Source organism: Astatotilapia calliptera, chromosome 4 (genome assembly GCF_900246225.1).
Source record: "Astatotilapia calliptera chromosome 4, fAstCal1.2, whole genome shotgun sequence".
Taxonomy (NCBI): domain Eukaryota; kingdom Metazoa; phylum Chordata; class Actinopteri; order Cichliformes; family Cichlidae; genus Astatotilapia; species Astatotilapia calliptera.
The window spans coordinates 21,487,136-21,512,604 of record NC_039305.1 but is presented as its reverse complement, the minus strand read 5'-3'; the positions used below and the strand labels follow the sequence as shown (position 1 = coordinate 21,512,604).

General features: G+C 40.0%; 1 protein-coding gene across 1 annotated transcript in view; it reads right to left on the bottom strand.

Annotated features, from left to right (window-relative positions):
• grin2aa (glutamate receptor, ionotropic, N-methyl D-aspartate 2A, a) overlaps positions 1 to 25,469 on the bottom strand; it is a 123,049-nt gene that overhangs the window by 32,690 nt on the left and 64,890 nt on the right. Inside the window, exons 2-4 of the mRNA XM_026165463.1 lie at positions 24,415 to 24,581; positions 19,775 to 20,203; positions 6,929 to 7,043 (exon numbers count right to left, since the gene is read on the bottom strand). Coding sequence (XP_026021248.1) covers positions 6,929 to 7,043; positions 19,775 to 20,203; positions 24,415 to 24,581 — 711 coding nt within the window. The remainder of the gene's footprint in view (positions 1 to 6,928; positions 7,044 to 19,774; positions 20,204 to 24,414; positions 24,582 to 25,469) is intronic.

The following is a 25,469-nucleotide window of genomic DNA, read 5'->3' as shown; positions in this document are numbered from 1 at the left end:
TAACAGCCGAGCAGAGAGGAGGAAGTGAAATTAGCATTTTAATTGTTTTGCTTTGAGTGGTTTTCTATCCTCTGACAGGGATTAGAGTCTCTTCTCCACTCTTAGTCGGCACCGCTGTCAACAGCTCACTCTGCTGTCGGCTACATTCCTCAAACTGTGCGTGTGTGTGTGCATGTGTGTGTGTGTTTGTGTTTGCGTAGGCATATGTGTTGAGGAAAGCAAAGCCGGACGGTACGCTGAGGTGGCACCCATGCTTCTTGCGTGTAATCGTTAGTCTCAAGGGATCGGCCACATTTTCCTGTCTGTCTTAGCCCAGCTGTTTTGCATTTCTCAATCGAGTGAGTGCATGTGTATGCGCCCATCCACATATGTGCGTTTGTGTCTGTGTGAGTGTTTATGCATTAAAGGGGTGGAGATAATAGAACATTTTAATGGGAAAGGAAAAATGTAATTCCTGTATCATAATTATGATCAGACAATAAAGACTGGTTGTCGACCTCAGTCATTCGGTTGGATGTTAGAGTAGAGCCACTGCTCCTCATCATCAAATGAGTCAGTTGAGGTAGTTCAAGCATTTGACCAGGATGCCTCCTGGGCACCTCCTAGGTGGGGTGTTCTGTGCATGTCCCACCAAGAAGTGGCCTTGGGGCCGACCCAGGACACCCTGGATGGATTAAATCTCTTGGTGGGTTTGGGAGCACCTTCATGTCCTGCCAGAAGAGTTGAAGTAGGTGGTCCTGATTTGAAAGGGGAGGTTTAGGCATTTCTGCTTCGACTACTGCCTACTGCTAACGTCTTGAGGCAACTGTTGTTGTGATTTGGCACTACAAAAATAAAATTGAAATGCATTGAATTACTAGAACATGGGCCCAGATGGATAGATGGTTGGATGGATGGATGGAGATCCCTCCTACCGAGTTCATTTTCTTATCCTCTCTCCTGTTTGTACAACTAAATCCTGTTTGACCCGTACGGCCATTAATATCATCTTTGAAGAGTAGTCCTGATTTGGTTGGATGAGTCAATAAACTAAGAAGCGTGATAAATGCACTGCTCAGAAAATAAGAGGGAAAGGAGGAGGAGGAGGGAAAGAAGAAGCTGACTTCAGCAACTCCTCTGATTTCCTGTCCTGCTGTTCTCCTCTTCCCTCTTCCTCCCAATCGCTCTTTCTTTCCAATTAAAGAAAGAGGGGCTATAAATTAATTCCCATAGAGGTAGGAAGATACTCTCTATCGACTGGTCAGAGAACAAAATGCTGAATCTACCCACATCTAATACCAAATATTGTGCACATGCTGTTCATGGAAAGCAGTGCACATGTTTGTGTATGTGTGTGGTTACAATCTTAAAGTCTGTGGGATTACAGCATTATAACAATCCACGCCGGCAATCCTATCGCATCATCACTCTGAAATAGATTTAGAGCCACTTGGTGGCGGGATGACACTCTGTCCCTGAAGTGCGGTGTATACTTCTTTGTATACTTTTTCTTAAAGCACTTGTTTCATCTACCACTCCTTCTTTTGTCATTTCACACTTGTTCCGCTTTGTTGTTCTTTCTATTCCATCATCATCTTTCTTTATCTTTGTTTCTTTAAAGGTCTTGCTCTTTGTACCAACATGTCTTTTTCTTCATTTCATTCATTTCATATTTGTCTCTTTGTATTACACTTTTTCTGCCCACGCAAACCTACACACACACACACACACACACACACACACACATATTCAAGGGCTATAATAAACCAGTACCTGGATGAATAACAGATAGAGTATGATAAAAGAATAAAGTAAAACCGGGGTCATGGCTTTTACACCAAGCACATTCTCTGTGCCAGTCTCACGGGGAGAGTTATCGTTGTGGCAAGTTGCATTATGGGAGAATGAGTTCCTAATAGCATGGAGAAACCCATTCAGTCATAAAATAGTATCTGTCACTCCTGTCAGACAAAATTATGTCAGGAAAATGGATTCTGCTCTCCCTCTCCTACACCCTACGCTTGCTCCGAATGTGTGCATGCGTGCGGGTGCACGTGCACGCCGCCGTTTGTGCGCGAAAAATGAGGGCATAGAGAAAGAGGATGAAAGAGTGGAAAATCGAAAAGAAACGGAATCCATTAATTTAGACATATTTCTTTAAAGTGAAGCTCTTTCACAAAGGCTCAGAGAATAGCGACGCCTGAATCGAAGACGCATGTGCGTGTTTGTGTGTCGACTTGCATGCACGTGGGCTTTTCTGTGCGTCTGCTCTCCATATTGTGATTCTCCAAGCACAAATCCCATGCTGTCTGTAATAATTATTTTGTGAACTGGCTGCTAACGCCACAGCAGTTCCTGAAGCAGTTTACGCACTCCATCGACTCAGCAGGAATAAAATATAACATCCTGGTTCTGATCGGTAAATACACTTTTCTCGTGCTGTTGATGAAGTCATGCTTTAATGCAGCAAACAATTACAATGCTGTAGACTTTCATAAATAAGAAAAGGGCAATATACAAACAGAAAATGTAATATATTTTGATCAAATAAGAGGTTCATGGATCTAGATTTGGATATGTAGTAAGTAAGGATTATGTTTCCTTGTACATTTGTTGCATCTGTTGAATAAACAGTAGTTTGAAGCAGTTAATATTTTTAGACTTTGATTGTTTCAAAATTAAACAATTAGGAAAAAATGTAACTAGTAAATGGTAACTTTAATTATTTAAATGTTCTATTTACTGTGATTTTAGCTAATTTGTGATGAATGCCTAGTTTTATTTGATCAAATCGCATCAGGCAGAACATGAAAAAGTGAAAGTCATTCACAAAGAACCTGCTTAGCAAGAGTAATAAGGTTATAAATTCAGATTCATATTTGTAGAATGAAATGTAAAATATCTCTTTATAGATGTTGTGTTTTAGACATTTTTTCAAATTCATATTAAGTGAAATAAATATTTTAACACCCTGTGATGAATCGCGTTACTTATATGTGTTAAACTAGTTATGAAGCAATTATAAAGTTATACACTAGTATTCAAGGGGCCAGACATTCTGGACATTTTTAAAGTGCTCTACACCAACAGTTCTCCAGACTTTTTCCACTCATTTTCAGTCCAGACTTTTTACTTGACCATTTTCAGAACAATGTGCTTTTGTTTTTGCCCTATGAATTATTCAAGTAAAGGCACCTAACTCCAGGGATGAACCAATTTTGTGTCTACATTAAGAATTTTACATTTTAGCTTTAAGCACTTTGTTACTTGTAGCCTGTCACGAAAGCAAATAATTTGTCATTTATTTAGTTGAGTCCATGAATGTCAAAGATAACACAGGTTGACGGGCATTAAGTAGTATTTTTACACCAACAAGGTGATTCTTAAAGAACAATTAGTGTAACTTGTTCTTAAAAAATAAAAATTAAAAAATTCAATAAATAAATAAAATTGGAGGAAACTGGAGAAGTGGAGAACAACAGTGACAGGCACAAAACACTGAGTATCTACAGCCATCTATAAAGCATAGTGGAGGTCGTGTCATCATTTGGGGCTTCATTTCAGCCAGTGGTGTTTGGGATATGCAGAAGAATATGCAGAAAATACCTCCTCAGAGACAGGACATCAACATTATTGAAGCAGTGTGGGATCATCTAAAGAAGAGCTTTGAGTGTCCTTTAATAGGCCTGGAGGACCATTCCTGAAGGCTACTTAAAGAAATTACAAGACAGTTGCCTAAGAGTTCAAACTATGAGGAAGAATAAATGTGCTGATACCAAATAATGACATATAAGCTCTTTAAACACAGCTCTCATTCATCCCTTGAATTAGGTGGCTTTTCATGCTTGAATTATTCATAAATCAACAAAAACACTAACACACAACTCCTCTCAAATTGATCAGGTACTGGACTGAAAATGAGAGAAGAAACAGCAAATGTCCAAATAATGTCCATGTACCCATTCAAATCTTTTTTTAGCCTCAGAGTGATTCTTTTCTGTCCCATTCAAATATTTGTCGCCTGGCAAACTGTTCGCTGATGGGCTGTAGTTACATCGTAGGGTTTTAAAAACCTTAAAGAGCTTTGAATAGTCGTAATAAAAACCCAGAGAGGCAATAAGTGATCACTGACTATTTTTAGGGGCTCGTTTAGATTAAATAGAAAAAGATACAAAGCATTAAAACGTGCTAAAATGACAACAGCATTAATTAACGCAGCATAGTTTGGACCTTGAAGCAGGGTTAATACATCATCACTTAACAACTGAATTGTTCGAGATCACATGATCCGAGTCTGGCTCCTTGGAAGCAAAATGAGGGGTGACACAAGACAGTACTGCACAAACTGTACTACTGTATATGAATATGGCAAGTCCTTTCTGGTTGGTCCCAAGTTTGCTGATATAATTTCAAACTAAAAGAACCAGTTTAAGATTACTTAATATGCAGAAAACACTAGCTTTTATATTTTACTTGTAATTAATTTAGCCTAATATTGCTAGTGGGTAAACTGCACTGAGTACACTTTTTTAATTATTTTTTTTCCCCTTAGGACAAACTGATTAGTTGAAAAATTGGAACCATTTTAGTCAACCAAGACTTTGTTTTTTCTTTGTCTAAAGCTCTGACGCAAATCCCCCCCAAAAACTCCATATAAGCTCCATCCTCATTATCTAGGCAAATATACCCCCATGACTTCCTGCAAAATGTGCTTCATTTGAATTAGTTACATAACCCTTAGTAAATAAATAAACCCAAACACCACACGCACATCTAACCACACAAGTGCAATGACTTTAAAGGTAGCTCTTCTCAAAACTTAAAGAAAAAAAAGGAAAAGACACATCATCTAACCAATGTGGCTGTGCGCTGCAGCGAGGAGCAGGTGTGCTCAAAAAAAGGGAACTCATACACATGCTGGTGGCTCATTTATACCTTTCCTTTCCTCCTTTTGCTTCTTTCCTTTTCTCTTTCTCTCTCTTTGGGTCTCCATTTCTTGCAATCATTTGCTCTCAATATTCCCTCCCATCTGTCTCTGTCTCTTGTTCGTCTTGATACCGTTCCATACAGCACTCCTCTCCCTGTCTCTCCTGTGCCTCAGGGGGACACATTTTATATTTTTAGTGCATATCCATATTTTAGTGCAGTTACTGAATTTTTACCTCTTGATCATCGCAGGTCTCTCTCTGTGTGCCGCTGCTTTCTGGCGCATGGGTGGGACAGCAGCACCAGAGAGAGAAAGTGTGTGTGTGTGTGTGTGTGTGTGAGAAAGAGAGGGAGACAGAAAGAGAAAGAAAGAGAGAAGCTCCCAATTATGTTTCCACTTTGGGTCTCGGTGTGTCTCTTGCTTTCTGTTGCTTTCTCTGAACCACAGTACCATGTGGTCCTGATCAATTTCCCAGGCTCTGTATTAAAAACACCACACTCTGCCTCTCCTCTGCACATCAACAAAAGGTATTTTGCATGCATGCCTCTGTGTTTGTGTGTGTGTAGATATGAAATATGAAACAGCTAGTCTCAAAGATCGGGTGGAGACTCTGCAGATTGCGGCAAACTGAACTGCAAACTGTAAGTCACAGACACACACATATACGCATGGGTCTGACTTGAATAACAATTGCATTCGTTGCTGCACAAGTCTCCCGAAAAGTGTTTCTGTCAGTAGCCAGTGTTGACGAGTCAAATTACACACGTGCATGCACGTGAACCCGCGCCACCCTCCGGTATCAGAGGTCTCAGCTGTGTTTTGAGGCCCTATCAGAGGGGAGAAAAACAACACCAGAGTCTACAAATGATCTGAACTGGTGATGAAAGGAAAGGAGGGGAGGTAAGAGAAGATGGAAGAGGACAGATGAGGTAAAGAAGAAGGGAAAGAAGATCAAAGGTGGCAAACAGCCGTAAAGAGGAGAATGAAGAGTGTGAGGAGACACATGCACAGGGAGTGACAAAATCAAATCAATGCAAAGAAAAGAAAATGACCATAAAACTCAAAATTATCCATCTTCCCTTTACAATTCCCTCCAATTCCTCTCTTGTTTCCCCGTCCTTCTCCCAAACTTGTCCTCTCAGTCTCACCCATTCTAACGTATGAGCTATGGGGGCATTAAATATGAGGTATTTAAGTAAGTGCCAGGGAGTCAGATGTAGGTATAAAGATACATGACTGCCATTTAAAGTCCATTAAAATGGCACGAATGCTCACCCTTTCATAGTGGCCATTCTTTATAGAAGCCACCTAACATTAACCAGTTACAGCAATCCATAACCTCCTCAGTAAATGAGCTCATTGATCAACTGAGTGCTGTATGATGACACATAGGTGGCATTTTCAATACTGTGCTCGTGCCTGGTTTTGTTTTTGTGTTGCATGTCTCAGCGGTGACCTCTAAGTCAAAGATGGTGGTTGAATGTCATTTTCTTTCATTTTGATTTAAGTCCTACTGAGTGACTTTAGTCAAGCAATTAACATGTTTGCCAAAGATCCCGAGTTTGAGACCCGAAACAGGTACAAATTCTTAGAAGGACTCTGATCCAATATTTAGATCCATCCACTGTTGTGACCCTCCCACAAACAGGGGAGCAACAAAAACAAGCTTTTTCTTCTTTTAATAATGACCTTTTAAGCTTTTAGTCAAGGAGAAAATAAGGACAATTGGAAATGCATATTTATTGAACATGTGGAACAAATCATTATAAATCAAGCCTACCTGTTTTCAGCAACCATGACAATCTGATGGCGCACCGTTTTACCTAATGCAAGTTTATCATATTGAAATGCTCAGCAAAGCTGAAAACTATGGTGGTCATTAAATAAGGAATCGGGCTGGCTGCCTGGCATCTGGAGCACCGCTAAAATGTCCCTAGAGACATTTTTTTCCCTCCAAACTCATATTCTTTTTCAAAGAAGTGAAAGCTTTTCAGTGCAGGATTCTTAAGATATAGATCCTACCTTCTCCCACTCTCTCTCCTTGTTAAGAACAATGACCACCAGCTTTGGGTTTTCCTGGTAGCCGTCTTCTGTGAAGGACAAGTCTCTGCCATCCCACGTCACATTCATCATGTATCTGAGAATGAAAGGAGCAGAGGATGAGATATAGTGGGGCAAAGGGTGGTCAAAGAGATGGGGGTGGGGGGGGGGGAGGGGGGGTTATGGGAAAAGCCAGTGAATAACAAAAGAAATGAAATGAGTGATTTTGTGAGAAAAAGAGAAAAGGAAATTGAATTACATTAGCATGTGAAATATTCCATTTGCAATCTACTATTATTATTACCTTTCTGCAATATTCAGGCTCTTGTAGTGAAAGTTATAAAGTCACATTTGATCATTATGGACTGGATTATGATTGTATTTTAGAACTAAAGAAACTGAACAGTCGAAGCATAAATGAGAACCATATGTCATACACACACACACACACACACACACACACACACACACACACACACACACACACACATATATATATATATATATATATATATATATATATATATATATATATACATATATATATATATATATATATATATATATATATATATATATATATATATATATATACATATATGTATGGCGGGACGGTATGTGTGCGTGTTCCTCAAACTTGGTGTCCTGGGAATTTGAGGGTTGTGTGCTTTTCCCAGGACTGCACTCTTTTAAATAGAGATCCCTGATGTTGTGCCTGGAATCTGCTGAAGCCACTCTCTGGTTTACAGCTCCTAAAGCTCCACTTTTGACCTCCACTTTTGCTCCAGTTGTTCCCTCAGCCCCTGGCCCTTCTCTATTTCCTTGTGCTCCTTCTCTGTGATGTTGCTGTCTGCCGGGGCTGCTACATCTTCTGCTCCTTTTCAACCACCACTATGTCTGGTTGGTTGGCCAGCAGCTGCTTGTCTTTCTGGAACTCAAAATCCCACGGGACCTTAGCCTTGTTGTTCTCAACTATCTTCAGTGGTGTCTCCCATCGGGAATTGGGCAGTTCTAATCCATATGTGGCCCAGATGTTCCTGTATGCTATCCCAGCCACTTGGTAGTGTCTCTCGGTTTATGTTGTTCCATCTTCCATCTTGGTACTATATACTGGACTGTCTCCAAGGCATCTTTGCAAAGCCTCCAATAAAGTCTCTTTCTCCACATTGGGATGTTATTCCAGTTCATTTAACAGCCTGATGTCCTCACTGTAGAGCCTGGTGAGGTGCATCAATGAAGTCTCGCTCTCTCCCAGCATATACCTTAATATCATCCATGTAAGAGAGGGGGCTGTGTCTGGGAGATTGCTGTGGTCTGCTCTTAGGTGCACCATCCACTTGGTGTTGGTGCTCTGTGCCATCTCATTCTCTAAGATTGTCTTCCAGGATTGCTCAGTGTCTGCCATCATAGTATGGTTCCTTTGCAGCTAAGAATACACCCTAGAGAGCTCTTGTCTGTCTCTCACAAAACCTTCTGGACTTTTGTTAGTGCCCAAACATCATTCCAGATCTCCCTAATTTCCGTTACAGCCTTCTTTTCCACACGGGGGGGGGGGGCTTTCTCTATATGTATTTGTCATTTTTGGACCCAAGTATTTCTGTGGCAGTGGCATATACGAGATTATTGCTTTTATTGATACTGGTAGTGGGGATGTTGAGTACGGGTGTGTTCACATTTGCAAGCATTTCCTGTGGTGAGAAAAGAGAAGTCGTGCACTCGGTTGTGTGGCTGCCTTGAGTTTGGCCACAATCATCTTCCTCAGCTAAGTAGATGCATCTATTAGTGCAGATGGCTGGGCATTATTTAGTTCAGCTACAAACAGTTTAGTTACTCTCTTCTACCAGGATTGGCTCAGTTAATACATATATACACATATATATATATATAGTCGGTCCATTCTAACACACCACACACGTACACATACACTGTAATGAGTGACCTATATGGCAGGTCACATTAGCTAAGATGGAGGGCAGTGGGAAGATATTCTTGGGTCCACACAGCCTCTACATTAATCATGGCTGTCCTTCCTCACTCTGTCTCCCTCACTCCTTCTGTCAGCGCTCTGGTACAACACGACAGAGATGGCTGCTCTTTTCTTTCACCTTTATTCCATTCTGGGGGGCCAGGCGGGTGAAAGAACTCCTAAATGGAGCACGGACCCACTTGATGTGTCGTTGAAAACTCACAGTGGATTGCTGCAGGTGAGCTCTTTCAAGCTGTGTAGGGCATTGTGCAGTGATGTGCTGAAGGGTAAAAACGGCCAGAAAACTATTAAAACAAGTATTTGTGTGAGTTGGACCAAAAAATAAATAAATGAAGAAATCTTTTTAACAACCTGCATGTGTAAAACTGTTTATTTTACAATCTTTTATTGGAAAATGATTGTTTATTTATTTAGGTTCAACTGAATTGTTGGATTAGCTACAGATTTGCAATAGTATCGACACCAGCGGTGACATATTTGCTCCATCCGGTTAACACACAACTCCACACAACACCTTTGCAGATAGGGAGTGTAACACACAGATGCAGCTTCTGGATCAGAAAAATGAAGCCAATCCAGAAGTGCCTAAAAACCTGCATTACAACCTCTGAAGGCCCCAAGATGATATGAGGTGTCATTGCAAAAAAGACTTCCTATGGGCTCGGTCACTAATTTTGGGTTGTAGTACCAGCATTTGTAACAAATATTAAATTGTCTGAGGGGCATGTTAACATTAGCCACTGAAATATAGGCAGCATGGCGGCGCAATGGTTAGCATTGTTGTGTTGACTGTTGTCAATCTCAGATCTGTTCGGATAAATGGAAGATAGGTTAATGGATGGGTGTTAACAATTATCTGACAGCTAAATTACCTGTCTATTATGTTACCAATAATGTAGGAGGTATGTTAATAATAAAATAATTTAAGTTAATGTTGTTGCTAGGCAACAAATATGATCAGTCCTATTCATCTGTAACATTAGTAGACGGCTAGAGTAGAATAGAATAGAATAGAATAGAATAGAATAGAATTCAACTTTATTGTCATTGCACATGTCACAGGTACAGGGCAACGAAATGCACAGTTTATCAAATTTTAATCTCATCCATCCAGTTCACTAAGACACACCTGAAACCACCAAAACAATCACCAAAGACTGTTTCCAGTACACAGTGCCTGTATGTTTGCCCAGGAAGTCCCAGGATGAAGTGGGAATCTATCTTACCAACTCCTGTCAAAATATAGGGTAAAGTATTGTCCTTTTTTTTGTCTTTATAAAAAATAAAAAAGAATAATACATTTCAATTTTTTTCCATTAGCTCAAAAATGGCACTTATTTTCTGAGTTTAAAATTCTAGTATTAAACAATGTCTTTCTTTATTTACATAAAATCTTGTGTCATTAATGTTGTGCAATACCTATTTTATGTAAAACAAAAAACAAAAAACAAACAAAAAAACAAAAGAAAAAAGAAAAGCATTTATTACTTTATGGACTAGTAGACATCAGCTATCAGGGGAGTAACATATGTGGGGAAGAAGCAAGAAGACGGTTTAGCAAGCCAGTAATTGAACCAGGGACTTGCTGCTCAAGACATCTAAGCTCATGTAGTATCAGGAGGCCTCCACCATGCAGCTTTCATGCTGCAGATAACAGCAACCACCACATAATCTGCCAGATATGACTGTGACTGCCAATTTACAGCTTAGCTTTTAGTTAATTAAATAGATTTTTATTATTTATGTACTCACTACTATACTAATCTATTTCAGAGGCTAGCAACTAAGAAAAAAAATCAATACGTCACAAGGATGACAAAAGTAATTGTTAAGAGGTAGTTTAATATCTGTGCTTTGGTGGTGACATTTCCTGATACCAACATGCCCCCTTAAATTGCTGCTGATGACACACACACACACACACGCATGCACGCACGCACACAAACACAACTCAATGCCCAGATGAAATCAGCCAGAGATAAGGGGATTGAGTGGGCTTTGTGATTAAAATTATCTGATTGGCCTGCAAGCAACCAGGTGAGTAGTATTAAGCCATTTGATTGGACACACAGCGCTGCGCTCGACCCAATTATGCGCGACTACCAGGAGAGAATGAGGTGCTGGGAGCAATACCAGAGCCCAGGCTGCTTTTTTTAGATACCAGTCCATTCTACACTTTGAAACCATCTGTGTGAAAAAAGGAAGCACTCTCACGTGTTTAAAGAATGGCTCCTCTACCCCGGCTAAACTTTCTCTTAAAGGTGAAGCTAAAATGAAGCTCGTTTTTGTGATTCTCACAAAAGCTTTTTACTGGGAATCTTGTAGGCTGTTTTCAACGTGATGTGTCAGCACTTCATCATAACTCTGAACCTCTAATGATAGCAATTTAAAAAAGCAAGACACAACAGCTGTGTGTGTGGCTCTGCTGTAAGAGTCATATGTAAAATTAGCCAAGCTGTTATGTTATATATAGACAAATGTGAACATGCTAAACAGGATGAAAAGAAGGAAGGATGGGATTGTGTGTGTATGTTTGCAAGTATATTTGGGCTGACGGCCATCGAACAGGTGGACCTGATAGTGCGTTGCTAGGATACGGACACAGACTTGTGTATGCTGCAAAATGACCCTCAACAACCCCCCCTCCCCCAGAGTAAACATCCCTGCAGACACTCAGGAACACAGGCAATTACCTGGCCAAAGGGGGCAGAATAGGGCGAGGAAGTGGAGAAACAGCAGGGATGATGCAATCCCCCCCAACTCCCACTCCTCAAAACAAAGAAGACTTTAAATATGAGACTGAGGGAAATCATTATCAGAGAACTAAGAGAGAGGAAGAGGAGTAACCCTTGATAGACTCTCATGAAAAATGTATAGAGTTACTTTTAAGCTTTTTTTGGAATGGAGGGGTGTTGTCATGAGTGGAGGTGAGGGTGTTTTTTTTCTGCTGTTACTGCAGCAGAGTTAACAAGACTACAAGTACTCTGCAAGAGAAAAATAAGAGCACACACTGCATTAAAGCTGCAAGTGTTTAATATTCTCAACACTCCTACTGCTGTTTTTCTTAACCGTTTGGTTAATCAGGGAGAAAAAGAACATTAATTGTGTCACCATTAACAACAACAACGACGACGTTCTAAGTAAAATGGTAACATTGTTCCAAGCCCACCGTCCAGGTCGTCTGGATTTTCCGATGACAGCACTGTGCCCTGAACTGCCAAAGTTCTCTTGACAAGGACTAAAACACTCAAAAACAAATGTCTTTTGAGTGGTTCTGGATTGTCTCCCGTGTGATAAGACATTAACTTTTATCTATTTTAGCTTTAATACTGGAACGAGTAGGCTATACAAAGATGGTATGATGAACTATAAAACACTGAACGTGTTCAAGATAGAGACAGGGACCAGTCAGAGCAAGGATGTATACTGTCAGGGTACTTGTGACCTGTGAAGTGCACACACAAGAGATATGCCCTGTGAGAGACAGCGGAGGAAATCTGAAAAAAAGATAAGGGCTGATGATTGAGGGCTTTTAAAAGGACCCAAGGGTGGGTAGTCATTTGAAAACACACACTCAGCCTCAGGTGGCAGGTGTTAAGTCTGACATGAAGAATAGCTACAGGAGGGGAAGTACATGCTATTTAGCATCCACTCCCTTGTGCCAAGATGGGTTTGTATGTGTGTGAATTTCGGCTGCATGAGTTTAGGTGGCATAAAATAATATTATAATGTAAACAATAATACCTGCATCATGAAATGGTTTCTTTTGCTCCGCAAAACAAAATATACGTGTTCATATACTAGCAACATCCGCTGTAGCTGCTGCTTCAAAGTTTCGTGTGCTGTGCATTTAGAGATGCTCTTCTGCATCCTTGGTTGTGACACGTGATTATTTAAGTTACTTTTTTGTTATGTGAGTTGCTCTTTGTCAGCTCAAGGCTCCTCACCTCTGACCTCTGAATACAGTAAGGCAAGGCAAGGCAAGTTTATTTGTATAGCACAATTCAACAACAAGGTGATTCAAAGTGCTTTACAGAGACATTAGAAACAAGAACAAATAAAAAGCATGATTTAAAATTGATTAAAACAAGCAAATAAACTAACTAACTAATTAACAAACAAACAAACAAACAAAAAACAGTATATAAAATCAAAACAGATAAAATCAGAACAGTAGATAAAATCAGTAGTTAAATGTAAGTTTTGAAATTTAAGCTTAAAGTGTGGATTTGGTGCTTTATTCAAATGCAGCTGAGAACAGGTGAGTCTTCAACCTGGATTTAAATAAACTGAGTGTTTCAGCTGATCTGAGGCTTTCTGGGAGTTTGTTCCAGATATAAGGAGCATAAAAGCTGAATGCAGCTTCTCCGTGTCTGGTTCTGACTCTGGGAACTGATAAAAGACCGGATCCAGATGACCTGAGGGATCTGGATGGTTCATACTGGGTCAGGAGGTCATTGATGTATTTTGGTCCTAAACCATTCAGAGCTTTATAGGCCAGCATCAGAACTTTAAAGTCTATCCTCTGACGGACAGGCAGCCAGTGTAAAGACCTCAGAGCTGGACTGATGTGGTCCACTTTTTTGGTCTTAGTGAGGACTCGAGCAGCAGAGTTCTGAATGAGCTGTAGTTGTCTGACTGATTTTTTAGGTAGACCTGTAAAGATGCTGTTACAGTAATCAAGCCTACTAAAGATGAATGCATGGACTAGTTTTTCCAGGTCCTGTTGAGACATCAGATCTTTTATCCTTGATATATTCTTGAGGTGATAGTAAGCTGACTTTGTTATTGTCTTAATGTGTTTTTCTAAGTTTAGGTCTGCATCCATCACTACACCCAAATTTCTCGCCTGGTTTGTGGTTTTTAGATGTATAGATTGAAGTTCTCTGGTGACCTGTAATCGTTTTTCTTTGGCGCCAAAGACTATTACCTCAGTTTTGTTTTTGTTTAGCTGGAGAAAATTGTGGCACAACCAGTCATTGATTTCCTCAATGCATTTACCAAGAGCCTGTACAGGGCCTCGGGCTCCTGGTGACATTGTGATATATATTTGTGTGTCATCTGCATAGCTGTGATAGTTTATTTTGTTGTTGTTTATAATCTGTGCCAGTGGGAGCATGTAAATGTTAAACAGAGGGGGTCCCAAGATGGAACCTTGGGGAACTCCACATGTGATACTTGTCTGCTCAGATGTGAAGTTACCTATTGATACAAAGTATTTCCTGTTTTCTAAGTATGTTTTGAACCAGTTTAGTACAGTTCCTGAAAGACCTGTCCAGTTCTCCAGTCGTTTGAGTAATATGTTGTGGTCAACTGTATCAAATGCTGCACTGAGATCCAGTAAAACTAGGACTGACATTTTTCCACTGTCTGTATTCAGACATATGTCATTAAACACTTTGGTCAGAGCAGTTTCAGTGCTGTGGTTCTGTCTAAAACCTGACTGGAAGGCATCGTAGCAATTATTCTGTTTTAAGAAGTAACTGAGCTGTTGAGAAACTGCTTTTTCAATGATCTTACTTAAAAACGGGAGATTTGAGATCGGCCTGTAGTTGTTCATTTGTGTCTTGTCAAGATTGTCCTTTTTCAGTATAGGTTTGATTACAGCAGTTTTTAGTGATTCTGGAAACACACCTGATAATAAAGAAAAGTTGACGATCTGTAACAGGTCTGACTCTAAAGTCTTTGAGACCTTTTTGAAAAAACTTGTTGGCAGGACATCTAAACAGCAGGAGGAGGAGTTCAGTTGACCTAAGATGTCCTCCAGGTCTTTGCTGTTAATAGGTTGAAACTGTTTCATGGTGTTTAAACAGTTTTTTGGTGGACACAGTACATATCCTGGATCTGCTGTTGATGTACCAACTGCTTGTCTAATTTTTTGGATTTTTTCAGTGAAGAATTTGGCAAAGTCATTGCAGGCCATGGTCAAATGAAGTTCAGCTGCCACTGACACAGGAGGGTTTGTTAGCCTGTCAACTGTAGAAAATAAAGTATTTGTACTTGGTTTCTTCCCATTGCTGTCAACAACCAAGCCACATTCAGATCCTTAAATTACCTTTCTTCCCCATTCTGATGCTCGGGTTAAACTTCAGCAGGTCATCTTGACAATGTCTACATGCTTAAATGCAACAAGCTGCCACGTGATTGGCTGAGAGTTGTGTGAATGAGCAACGGAAAAACATGGGTAGTAAGTAAAACTGATTTTGTTCCTTGTGTCAAACAACTGTTCTGCTCTACAAAGAAGAAGCCAGATGTCCTGTTAAAATATGTGAAAACATCTAAAACATTTTAAAAATTCAGTGCCAAGGAAACATTTATATTTCTTAGAGCAACAAACGACAGGGCAGTCGTTTAGCTGAAGCTAAGTCGATTAGCCTTTCAGTTAAAAGTTAAACTTAAAACCTCTTTTATGTCCTCAGCTTTAAGTACTTCTTTAATGTTGAAAGTTGAGACGACTATACTGTTCGCTTTAATTCTCCAAAACAAAAACAGAAAAAGATGATAACTATCTGAGCTCCACGATCAGCCTGTTGGAAAGCTGATTTTCTCACAGCTCGTTTGAAGTGCACACCCACCGCTGCTTAATGAACACTTCATTTGAAGTATCAGGCACTCGACCTACAATCAGTCTGTTGTTTTAGATCGAAATGGAGAGACGCTTCATAGTCACCTCACACCATCAATGTTTAAGCCATAACCACTGTACTCACACACAGACACACATCTTCTACCTTTGTGTGAAGGTTTATTTGCCTATTTGAAAGCTGATAACAGTGGTGCGAGGCCTAAAACAGCCGTTTTTGTGAATGTGAAAATGCTTAATTATACCTATAAATCATCCACATGTAAATGTAGTAACAACAGCTTTTTTGAGGAACAAATTCAACTACATTCATTTTTTTTACATAGTGTGAAGTCACTAGAATAGCTGACTAAATAAAAGAGGTTTCTTTTTTTAATGTTTTGCCTGCTTATACAGTAATAGTATAAGAGCAGTTTCATTATAGAATCAAATCCACTGTACTGTTTTACTCATTGTTTAGGAATCTTACCCCTAAATACATGATTAGTTCTGAGATCACTTGGTGCATTTCACATCCCACAAGGGACCTGCAAACATTTACATTTACATTTATTAATACACAAACGCCCATAGGTGTCGTTAGCAAGTGATTATGCGGTAATGTATTATGTATGAGCTGTGGATTGACGGGCATGTTGAGACTCTGGGGCATGACGGTCTCCATTCTCTAAAAAGACAAAAAAACATGGCAGATCTCTAATGCTCTAAAATGATAAATACACTAAACGGTTTTGTACAGCACGCATGAAGAAGAACTACAGGCAAAACCATTTTTTCTGTTGCCATTTGTTCCATGCACACTGACGTTATTTTAAAATAGTTCTCCTAGTGGACATTTATTAAAATTAGTGCAAATATGAAGCTAAATCCTAAAAAATCTAAATAAATAGATTTAAGTTAATCAGTGATGTTGCATTTTTTGCATGTAAAAAAAAAAAAAGAAAAACCCAAGAATATCTGAAGGACATAAATTTATTTGTTTGTTCCTGAATTTAAATGTCTGGAAAATGTTTTTTAAAAATGTTGTTTGTTTGTTTTTTTGTTTTATTTTGGAATATGTATAGAGTGATTAAGAAATATTCAATATTCAAAACCTTTTAAACACTTTAAACTTTTAAACCAGTTTTTATCCAGTTCTCAGATTTATAATTATGAAAATGTACATATTTTAAGAAAAAATGCCTCATTTTATGTGTCTGTAAGTGTCGTGCAGAAAAATGCCAGAAAGGACAGGTTACAAAAAATCGCATTGTGTAGCGCTGTTGAGCAAGCGTTTGTCTTTGCACCACTGAAATGACAGCTGCCCCAGGACTAAGTTTGTGTGTGTAATGTGCATCTACGAAAAAAAAAAAGTGTTTTCTGAATTTTGACCCCCATATATCACGGCTAGAGCCCGAAATTACCTGTCAGAACAAACTACCGGCACCACGCCTTTTCCACACACACACACACACACACACACACACACACACACACACACACACACACACACACACTAACACACTGATAAATAAGTGCTAAAGTCTTTTAAGGCACACTGTTCTCTACAGGAAGGTGAGCAGCACACTGTAAATCTGTCATGACAGAACATTCTCTTAAGGGGGGATATTTCTCTTGTTTCTAACATGCGCGCGCACGCGCACGAGCACAGGTCCACGCGCTGCATTTTATATGGAGTACAGGTTGTCACTCGGTCTGATTGCTGCACTGGCCAGCGCTCTTAGTTGGTCATTTGTCTCCTGTTTTTATTTAATTTTATTTTTTATTACTTGGCACACCATATTCATCTTGGATATGTCACTGTGGATTTATCATCACAGCTGACACGAGCAAAGTGACTGAGGTAAAACTTCACTAAAGGCCCGAAGCTATAGTAGTATAGTATAGTAGCTATAGTAGTAGCCATTGAGTGAAGGATTTATTTATTTATTTTTTTTTTTGTAAATTCAGCAATAACTATTAATAATATTCCCATCAAAACAAGTTACTTTCAATTATGAAATGGTTTCTGGCACACTTAGGGCTGGAAGGAGCATCTGCTTTAAATCTAATTGTTGTGACAAACCACAGTGGAGTCTGAGAGGTGCTCAAGCAAACAAACAATAAATCTCAAGTTGAACACTAGCCAGATGCTCATAAGATAATAATACCATTATTGACATCTTGCTTACAAAAACACACCTCCTGAAAGACTGGGATAAATACTGTGCCTAAAGGAAAATACTGCAATATGTCCCACATACTGTATATTTGCACTTACATCCCATCTGCTCACCTCTCTGTGCGTGCATCTGTGTACTTGCATGTCTGTGAGCTGACCGTGTCTTCATGTCTTCCCTGACAGCTGATGATGGTCCAACAACCCACACTTGCCATTGCCCTGACCTACCTTTAACCAATCGTGTTTTCTCTTGTTCTGGCCTCAGAGCCCTATTGGCTGAGTTCTCTCACCCACTACAGTGCCATCTGTGGACACTGATCACCTGGGTAACAACCTTAGGCAGCAGAGCACGCTGGGAACAACGTCAGCTGGCTCTTGATGTTTGGTGATTCTGTTTGATGCGTCTGTGTTTCCAGACAAAATGAGACATAGATCAGGTTGTAAGTTAAGATGCAATCCGTCCTACTTTAATGACTCCTTCTGCAAATGACCGCTGTTTTGAGCGGAAGCTCGCTAATTGGTGCCAGTCAGCACCAGTAACTACCCTGTTACCTCTGTGACTTTGGGGTTGTTATGGCTCCAGATGAAATTCGGGGTGGCATTTGGAAGGTGTGGGAAGATTCAGACAGAAACATCATCAATAATGATGAAAAGCTGGTAGAGATGTAGGTGCGCAGAGAAGAAAGCTCTGCTGTGACCTAGCCACAAAGAGCCAATTAAAATGCATCATATGGCAGAGTGAACTGACCAAAGGGAATAAAAAAAATCTCAGACTTCAAACTCAAAGCACTAAACCAGTATTATCCCAGCAGAGAAAGAAAATTGGAACTTTAATTCTAAAAGCTGATGTTACACGAAGGGAAAAAACCCATCACCGTGTTACAGCTGAGCAGCTGCTGGGCTCTTTTCCTCATTCTGTTTTTGCACTAAGCCATGCAACCTTCTCTGAGATTCTGTCAAAGCCAAATATTCAAACTTTTGCTCCAATGCCATCATCAGCACATAAGGACATGATGGTTAAATCAGCTGTTTCAAAAAATTCTTATTCTTGTTGGGTTTTAAGAATTCATCCAAGATAAAGAGCAGCGGCGTGATTTCTGTGTCGACTCAAACGCTGGATCACTTACATCAGATGAAATATTATATTGATTTACTGTGTTTGGCAAAATGTTCTGCACACTGCTAAATATCAAACACATCCATATGGCTTCATGTGTAGCTAAATTGTTTCTAAATCGCTCCCCAGACTAACCGTTTTAGTTGCAAGATAAGTAACAGTAGACACAGAGAGGCGAGATTTTTCCTCCCTGGAAATACGTCGTAGAATCAAGTTTTACCCTTTAGACATGCAAATTTTAATTTCACACATCATTATCTTAAAAAAAATTTACAATATTGGGATGTAAACACAGGTTGCACAACTGTGTGTGTCCCTCCTTCCTCTGCCAGATGGAAAGCCAGACAGAGCTGGCAAGACCTGCACCATCTCCCACTGGCTGCTGCAGGGTTGAGCTCATGAGAAGGGGGAGTAGAAGAGAGTGAATGAGAGATGGTGGAATAAATGAGAAAAGAACAGAAGGACTCATCAAGGAGCTCTTCAATTTTGGAGAGCACTCATTTGTAGCGGCCTCCCGCTGTTCCCCCCAGTCTCGATTTCTTGCCTGCCCCTGTTTTTTCACTGCCTACATCACAAGCTCCCCTCTCGACTTCCATTCACCTGTTTTTCCTCTCTGTTTTTAACTCCTACACTTCCTCCATGCTTCTTCCTCTATCTCTCCATCCCTTGCTCTCGTATCCAATAATTGCATCTTTTCTCGAATGGAAATCTTCAGCAGCAACTCGGTGAAAGCTTCTCTCTAATTAGCGAGGATAAGGGTGAAAACAGAAGTTGGAGGGAAAGAGTCATCCATAAAAAAATCGCGCATGCTAACTCGGGGACTTTTCAGATGCTTTTAAATTACACAAATCAAAAAAACACCAATATTATTATGCTCCTCTTTCTGTTCTATTAGTGCTCCTCAGACTCACACGTACTTTATTTGTTAATAATCATTAGAGACAAAAGAACAACAACAAAGAAATAAACTCTTTGCTTACTTATGAAGTGCACTGGGAGGCAGCTTGGTTGTCTTCTCCATCTGGCCGTAACAGGACGTCTTGGCTTCAGGGATGTCGCCGTACTCGTCCAACATGGCTGCCGCCGCTGACGTTATGATGCCTATACCGTCGCGAACACGGGCCTCCAGCGGGTAGTCCCAGTCATCGTACGACACCGAGATCATTCCCGACGGGAACGCGTCTGGCGTTATTTCTGGGTTGCCGGTGGTGAGGGATGGCACAATCCAGATGTATCCGAATCCGGTGAGGCCCAGAGAGCGAGCCTCATCCAGGATGTACACCGCCTCATCTTTGGAGCAGTACAGCAGGACCACTGGAGACTGGACTTTCTTCAGCATGATCTGAGAACGGCTGTCTTCCTCCACGGCATCCAGAGTGATGATATTCTGCAGGTCCCAACCCACAAAACTAAAGCAAGGATAACAAGAAGAGGAGTGAAATGTTAATATTTAACTAATAGACTATTAACTTTGCTCAGGTGCTGGCAAGGGCAGTTACAATTATCCATTATAATTAATATCACTGTTAAGTGCGACGTGAATTCTAATAGATGTAAAGTGCTTATTGTCAAAGGGAGAGCACATTAAGCACAATAAATTGAATGAAGCTGGTCCAGTAATGATTCTCAGCTGGTTCCAGCCTACACACAGTTAAAGGACAAGGTGAAAAAACACCGCCCTGATAATAAATATCCAAAGCAACGCCTGTGGCCATTGGGCTAATTGGTGACACTGGTGATAACATAACAGAGAAGTGATCAAAACATAATGCAGCTTCTGTCACCTTTTACACAAAAAAGGGTAATACGTATTGATTTCCCACAGCGCAATCATGGGGCTGCTACTTTATAGTGTCGAAACTGCAGCAAAGGAAAGCAATCATGTAAAATTTCCAAAGATTTTTTTTTTCCTTGTAATTCAGTAGCCAGTTAGCTAAAGTGGTCAGAGTGAGAAATAGCAAGTGCTCATTAAAAAAGATTATGAATTTATAGAGCATCTCTCTCATCCAGTGGGACTGGCTGCTCTTTTTCATAATGTCACGAGTAATAATAATCAGAAGGTCCCAGTACATGCGGCTAAAGACCCGCAGAAACAGAGGGAAACGGCACTTATGATCGCAATTAAAGAACATAATTGTGCGATAAACTGGCGATTTTCTGCGGTATCACAAGTTGACAGCAGTTATGAACAGGCAGAGTGAGGATTAGGGAGTGATGCTCGCATTCACACACACACACACATGCACAAAAACACACAGATACACAAGAGAGAGTGAGGAATACAAAGTGTGACACACGATAGGGCAAAGATGGCAGTTAACCATTGTGTAGGACCCTTCAGCGGACAGGTGGTGTAACATGAGAGTGATTTGGGACTTCCTGGCCTCTTCTTGCTTTTCAAAGTGATGACAGGTTACTTGTCCCAGATGACAAAGCTAATAGAGAGAAAATGATCCACATGCAGACAAGTACACACATACACGCCCAAGGAAAAAGACACAGTACATGCTGCTGAATGCTATATTATAAGTAAACAGTAAATAGAAGTTGATAGTCACATCTAATGTTGGGGGGGGTTCTTCAGGATGCTCTTTAATTATGCATCGGTCTCCTTAATTGAAATAGATAACACCATATTCTGTGTTTGAGATGATGGAGAACACACCGGTCTCTATTGGTCCAGCTCATTTACATTCCCATCCAAAAACTCAATGCAAACTCCTTTAATCTGCAGATTACACAGAGAGACCACCTGCCCACCTGCACTCAGCTGAGATGAGAAAATACACGCCCTGGTTTCAACTGTTTAACACTTTGAAAAAAGTAAAAAGAGGCAAAAGAGGTTGTTTTAAAGATAAACATGGGGTTTGTTTAAATTAAAATGTGTTTATATCTTCTGTGTGTATGATTAAGGGACCACGTCTACTATCCATGGTCAAAATAACTGTGATACACCACTCATCTGTTCACTTCCATCAAACATATAATGAAAAAATGGTATATACATGTTTTTAAAACTGAATATAGATCTACGTAGTAAAAGATCACCTAATAACTGAACTTCCATTCTGATTACACCTTCATATGTCTCATTGTTTAATCTTAATAAAATGGACCTGATAAAAGTGCATAAAATGAATTTTATAGCCTGGACTAAATCAAATGGCTTCAAAGCCCCTTGCCTTTAAGCATGCTTATCCAGTCATTTATCCAACATTAAACTGTTAATATAGACCCTAAATACATTAAACCTGATGTCATAAGTTAAGGTGTCAAATGATTTAATGTAATATTGATAGTATAAACATTTGGTGATCTCAGCAGTCAATATTTGCTAAATTAGATGTTGTTATCATGAAGTTAAAATGATACAACGCTCTTGTAATATGTTACGTGTCCTCATTTAACCTGTTGGTAGGTTGCTGCTAAGCAGCACGATGACATCATCATCTCTGTTGAAGATAAAAACCTTCTGAGCTCTGAAATGTACCTGTATGCCAAGTTAGCTTGCCTAACTCCTGATCATGTAGGAGGAATTTGGAGACAACCAAACAGACAGGTTTTGTGTAATATAGCTGTAGACATGGGATGGTGTCAAAAAAGGGCATTTGGCATAAAACTCTGCCAAATCAAACGTGTAGAGCTACTTGCTGTGGTGACCCCTTGTGACAAGGGGGCAGCTAAAAGTAGCACTGAAGTCAAGATCACTTCTTAAAGGCACAAATACAGACACTGGGATTTTAAGTTTCCTTTCTCTCCATATGAATGTATTAAACATGTCTGTCACCTGCTGCCTGTAATTAAACTGCTTTAGTTATCATCAACAAAGCATAGAGTAGGAGAAGCTGTTGAATCCCTGCTGCGTCTGACATTAAGAGTAACTGCTGATGAGAAAGACCTCAGGTGAGCTTGAATATATCACAGGTACAGGCACCAGTCCTTGCCTACATCTCCACAGTGCTGAACATGTATCATTAATATGACCATTTTTGCCCAAAATTATGGCGTGCTGTACTTTCCTCTTTCTCTCCGCTGAAACAAGCACCATCAGTCAGAATGACCTAAAGGTGTGGCAAACAGCCAACCTGCACGCGCAGTAAACCTACTTATCATCCCCATTCACTGAAAGGATGCTTACGAAATTCTTTTAGGCTGGATATTTTTGAAGAGCACAATGGATGTACTTCAATTCATCTAGTCTTCTACTGGTGTAATGTAATTTTGATGTTGTTAATTTTAATACATTGAAAGTGTTTCTAGTTAAAAGACTGAGTTGGCAGGGTTGGTTAATGCTTTGATAATCCTGTAACATGCTGTGTGAGGATTGGGGACACTTAAATGATTAGCAGTGGAAACCCACCTGCTCACTCTTTTAGAGAGAAACAGGTTGAAAAAACGGTCAGGTATTTTTTTTTAATGCCCTGCATTCTGGTAGCACTGCAGTGTGTTGTGTTCTGAGGGAATGCACACTGAGTGGTTGGCTTCTAAACAGCATAAAGTTAAAGTCTAGGCTACTTTATTGCAAATGAGGGGCTTCTGGGTCAACTCAACACCTCCGGAAACTCCCCCGAAAAACATTTAATCAAGTTACTGATCTAAAATGCAATCAAAATCAGAAACTGCATCACTTCTTTTAACAAATGTTTTTAGAAAAACATTGTGTATGCGTGAGAGAAAGTTTGCATCCACTATTATCATAAAATTAGAAATCATAATTATCGCTATGATTATCATCGTGAGTTCCACTTCTGAAACTTTAATTTAATTAATACCTGCAAACCTTAATGTCATTTAATATTTTGTGTTATGTAACACACTTAACAGCGTTACAAAAACTAAATGGTTGGATAATTGCCACATATCAAAACAAACAGCATAACTGATTTAATGAGCCATTTGATGTTTCAGTGCACTGCCTGCATTCTTTAATCTTTGAGACAAGCAAATGGTCCTGTTATGATAAACCAGGTAGCCCAATAGGCAGCTGACTAGCCAGAAAATACCCAGGTCGGATGTGTGCACTGTGGGCTACTAATCCTGTGAGCCTTCAATAACCATAAATACAGAGTGGCAGTGGCAGACTGGTCCCACAGCCAGTTGTAGGGGGATAACTAACCCTGAGGGTGGGAGGCATTTCCTGTACTATACCCAGCAGCAGCAGTGGAGTTAACAGCCCCAGTTCATGGTGAAAGGATTAAAAACATATAGGGAAAAACAATGCAAGCTCGAAGAACAGGCCACTCATCTGTGGAACCAGCTTCCAGTTGTGATTCAGGAGATTGACACGCTCTTTACTTTTAAGATCAGGCTTAAAACTATCATTTTTGCTAGAGCATATAGGGCTGGATCACGTGACCCTGAATCCTCCCTTAGTTACACTGCAATAGGTGTAGGCTGCCCCAACCTGAGCCTGGTTTGCTGGAGGTTTCTTCCTGTTAAAAGGGAGTTTTTCCTACTATCGCCAAAGCGCTTGCTCATAGGGGGTCATATGATTGCTGGGGCTTTCTCTGTTGATTAATTGTGGGGTCTATCTAACAATATGTGATTTGGCGCTGTATAAATAAAATAAAATTGAATTGAATTGAATTGAACTGAGAACACACCACAGTATTGTTCTAACCTGTTGTCCACAGTAGTTTTCAAGATGTTGATGAATTCCTGGTAGCCTGGGAACTTTGATGTGACAATGGAAAAGATGTGCCAGTCATACTCCTCCATGATGTTCAGCATGAGCAGAGCCTCCTGTTGGATGGAGGCACCAAACTGGAAGAACGTTGACTTCACATCCTAGGAACAAAGAGAAACACAGAGACACAAGATTAGCTGAATATTCATTAGACTATCTGTACTGGGGGTTTTTGTTTTGTTATTTTGGGGGGGCGGTTGCACTTTTCAGATTAGTCCACCACCTATTCGAACTTGGAATAGGTGATGCATCTCGGAAACATCAATCAGCAACAAGGCATTTAAATCTTGGCACAATATGAGTAGACAGACTCTCTCAGTTGCTCACCCACACACATACACACTCAAACATGCATACAGAGATTGAGAGTAATAAGTTTCTTGCAGAGGAAATATATGGATGAGGGCCTCAGAACAATTCAATTAAGACCAGATTGGATTGGTGCGGTACAGACCAGGCTGCAGAACTCTGTGGGCATGGTTCTGAGGAACAAGGGTTGCATTCACTCCAAGTCGCTCATATTCACTCCATTAAACCTGACTGAGAATCATTTGCCATTTAATTCAGCCAAACTCAGACATTAGCTTGGACAGCGCAGACAAGCACAATTATAGATGGACAAATTACTTCTATTCATTTATGCTGTATTTATGACTCATTATAGTGGACTATTAAATGATGTGAAATTAGAGAAAGCAGCGAAGAATTAAAAAGAGTGTAGCATTGCAAAAAGTGTGGACGAGCAAATGTGTTACCTTGTCTTTGGCTGAGTATTGCACGATCTTCGTGCTTTTCTGTTACCTTGAAATGTCAGAGAGTTCACACATACCTTATCTTGACACCACTTGTTCTGTGTCACTTGGTTCTCTTATTATGATTGAGGCAGGGTTGTGTGGAGGTCTCCTCTGTCTGTGTGTGTGTTTGTAAAGCTGCAACCTGACAGCTTGGGGAAAAAAAACAACCTAAAAACCATAAAGGCTAAGAAACAG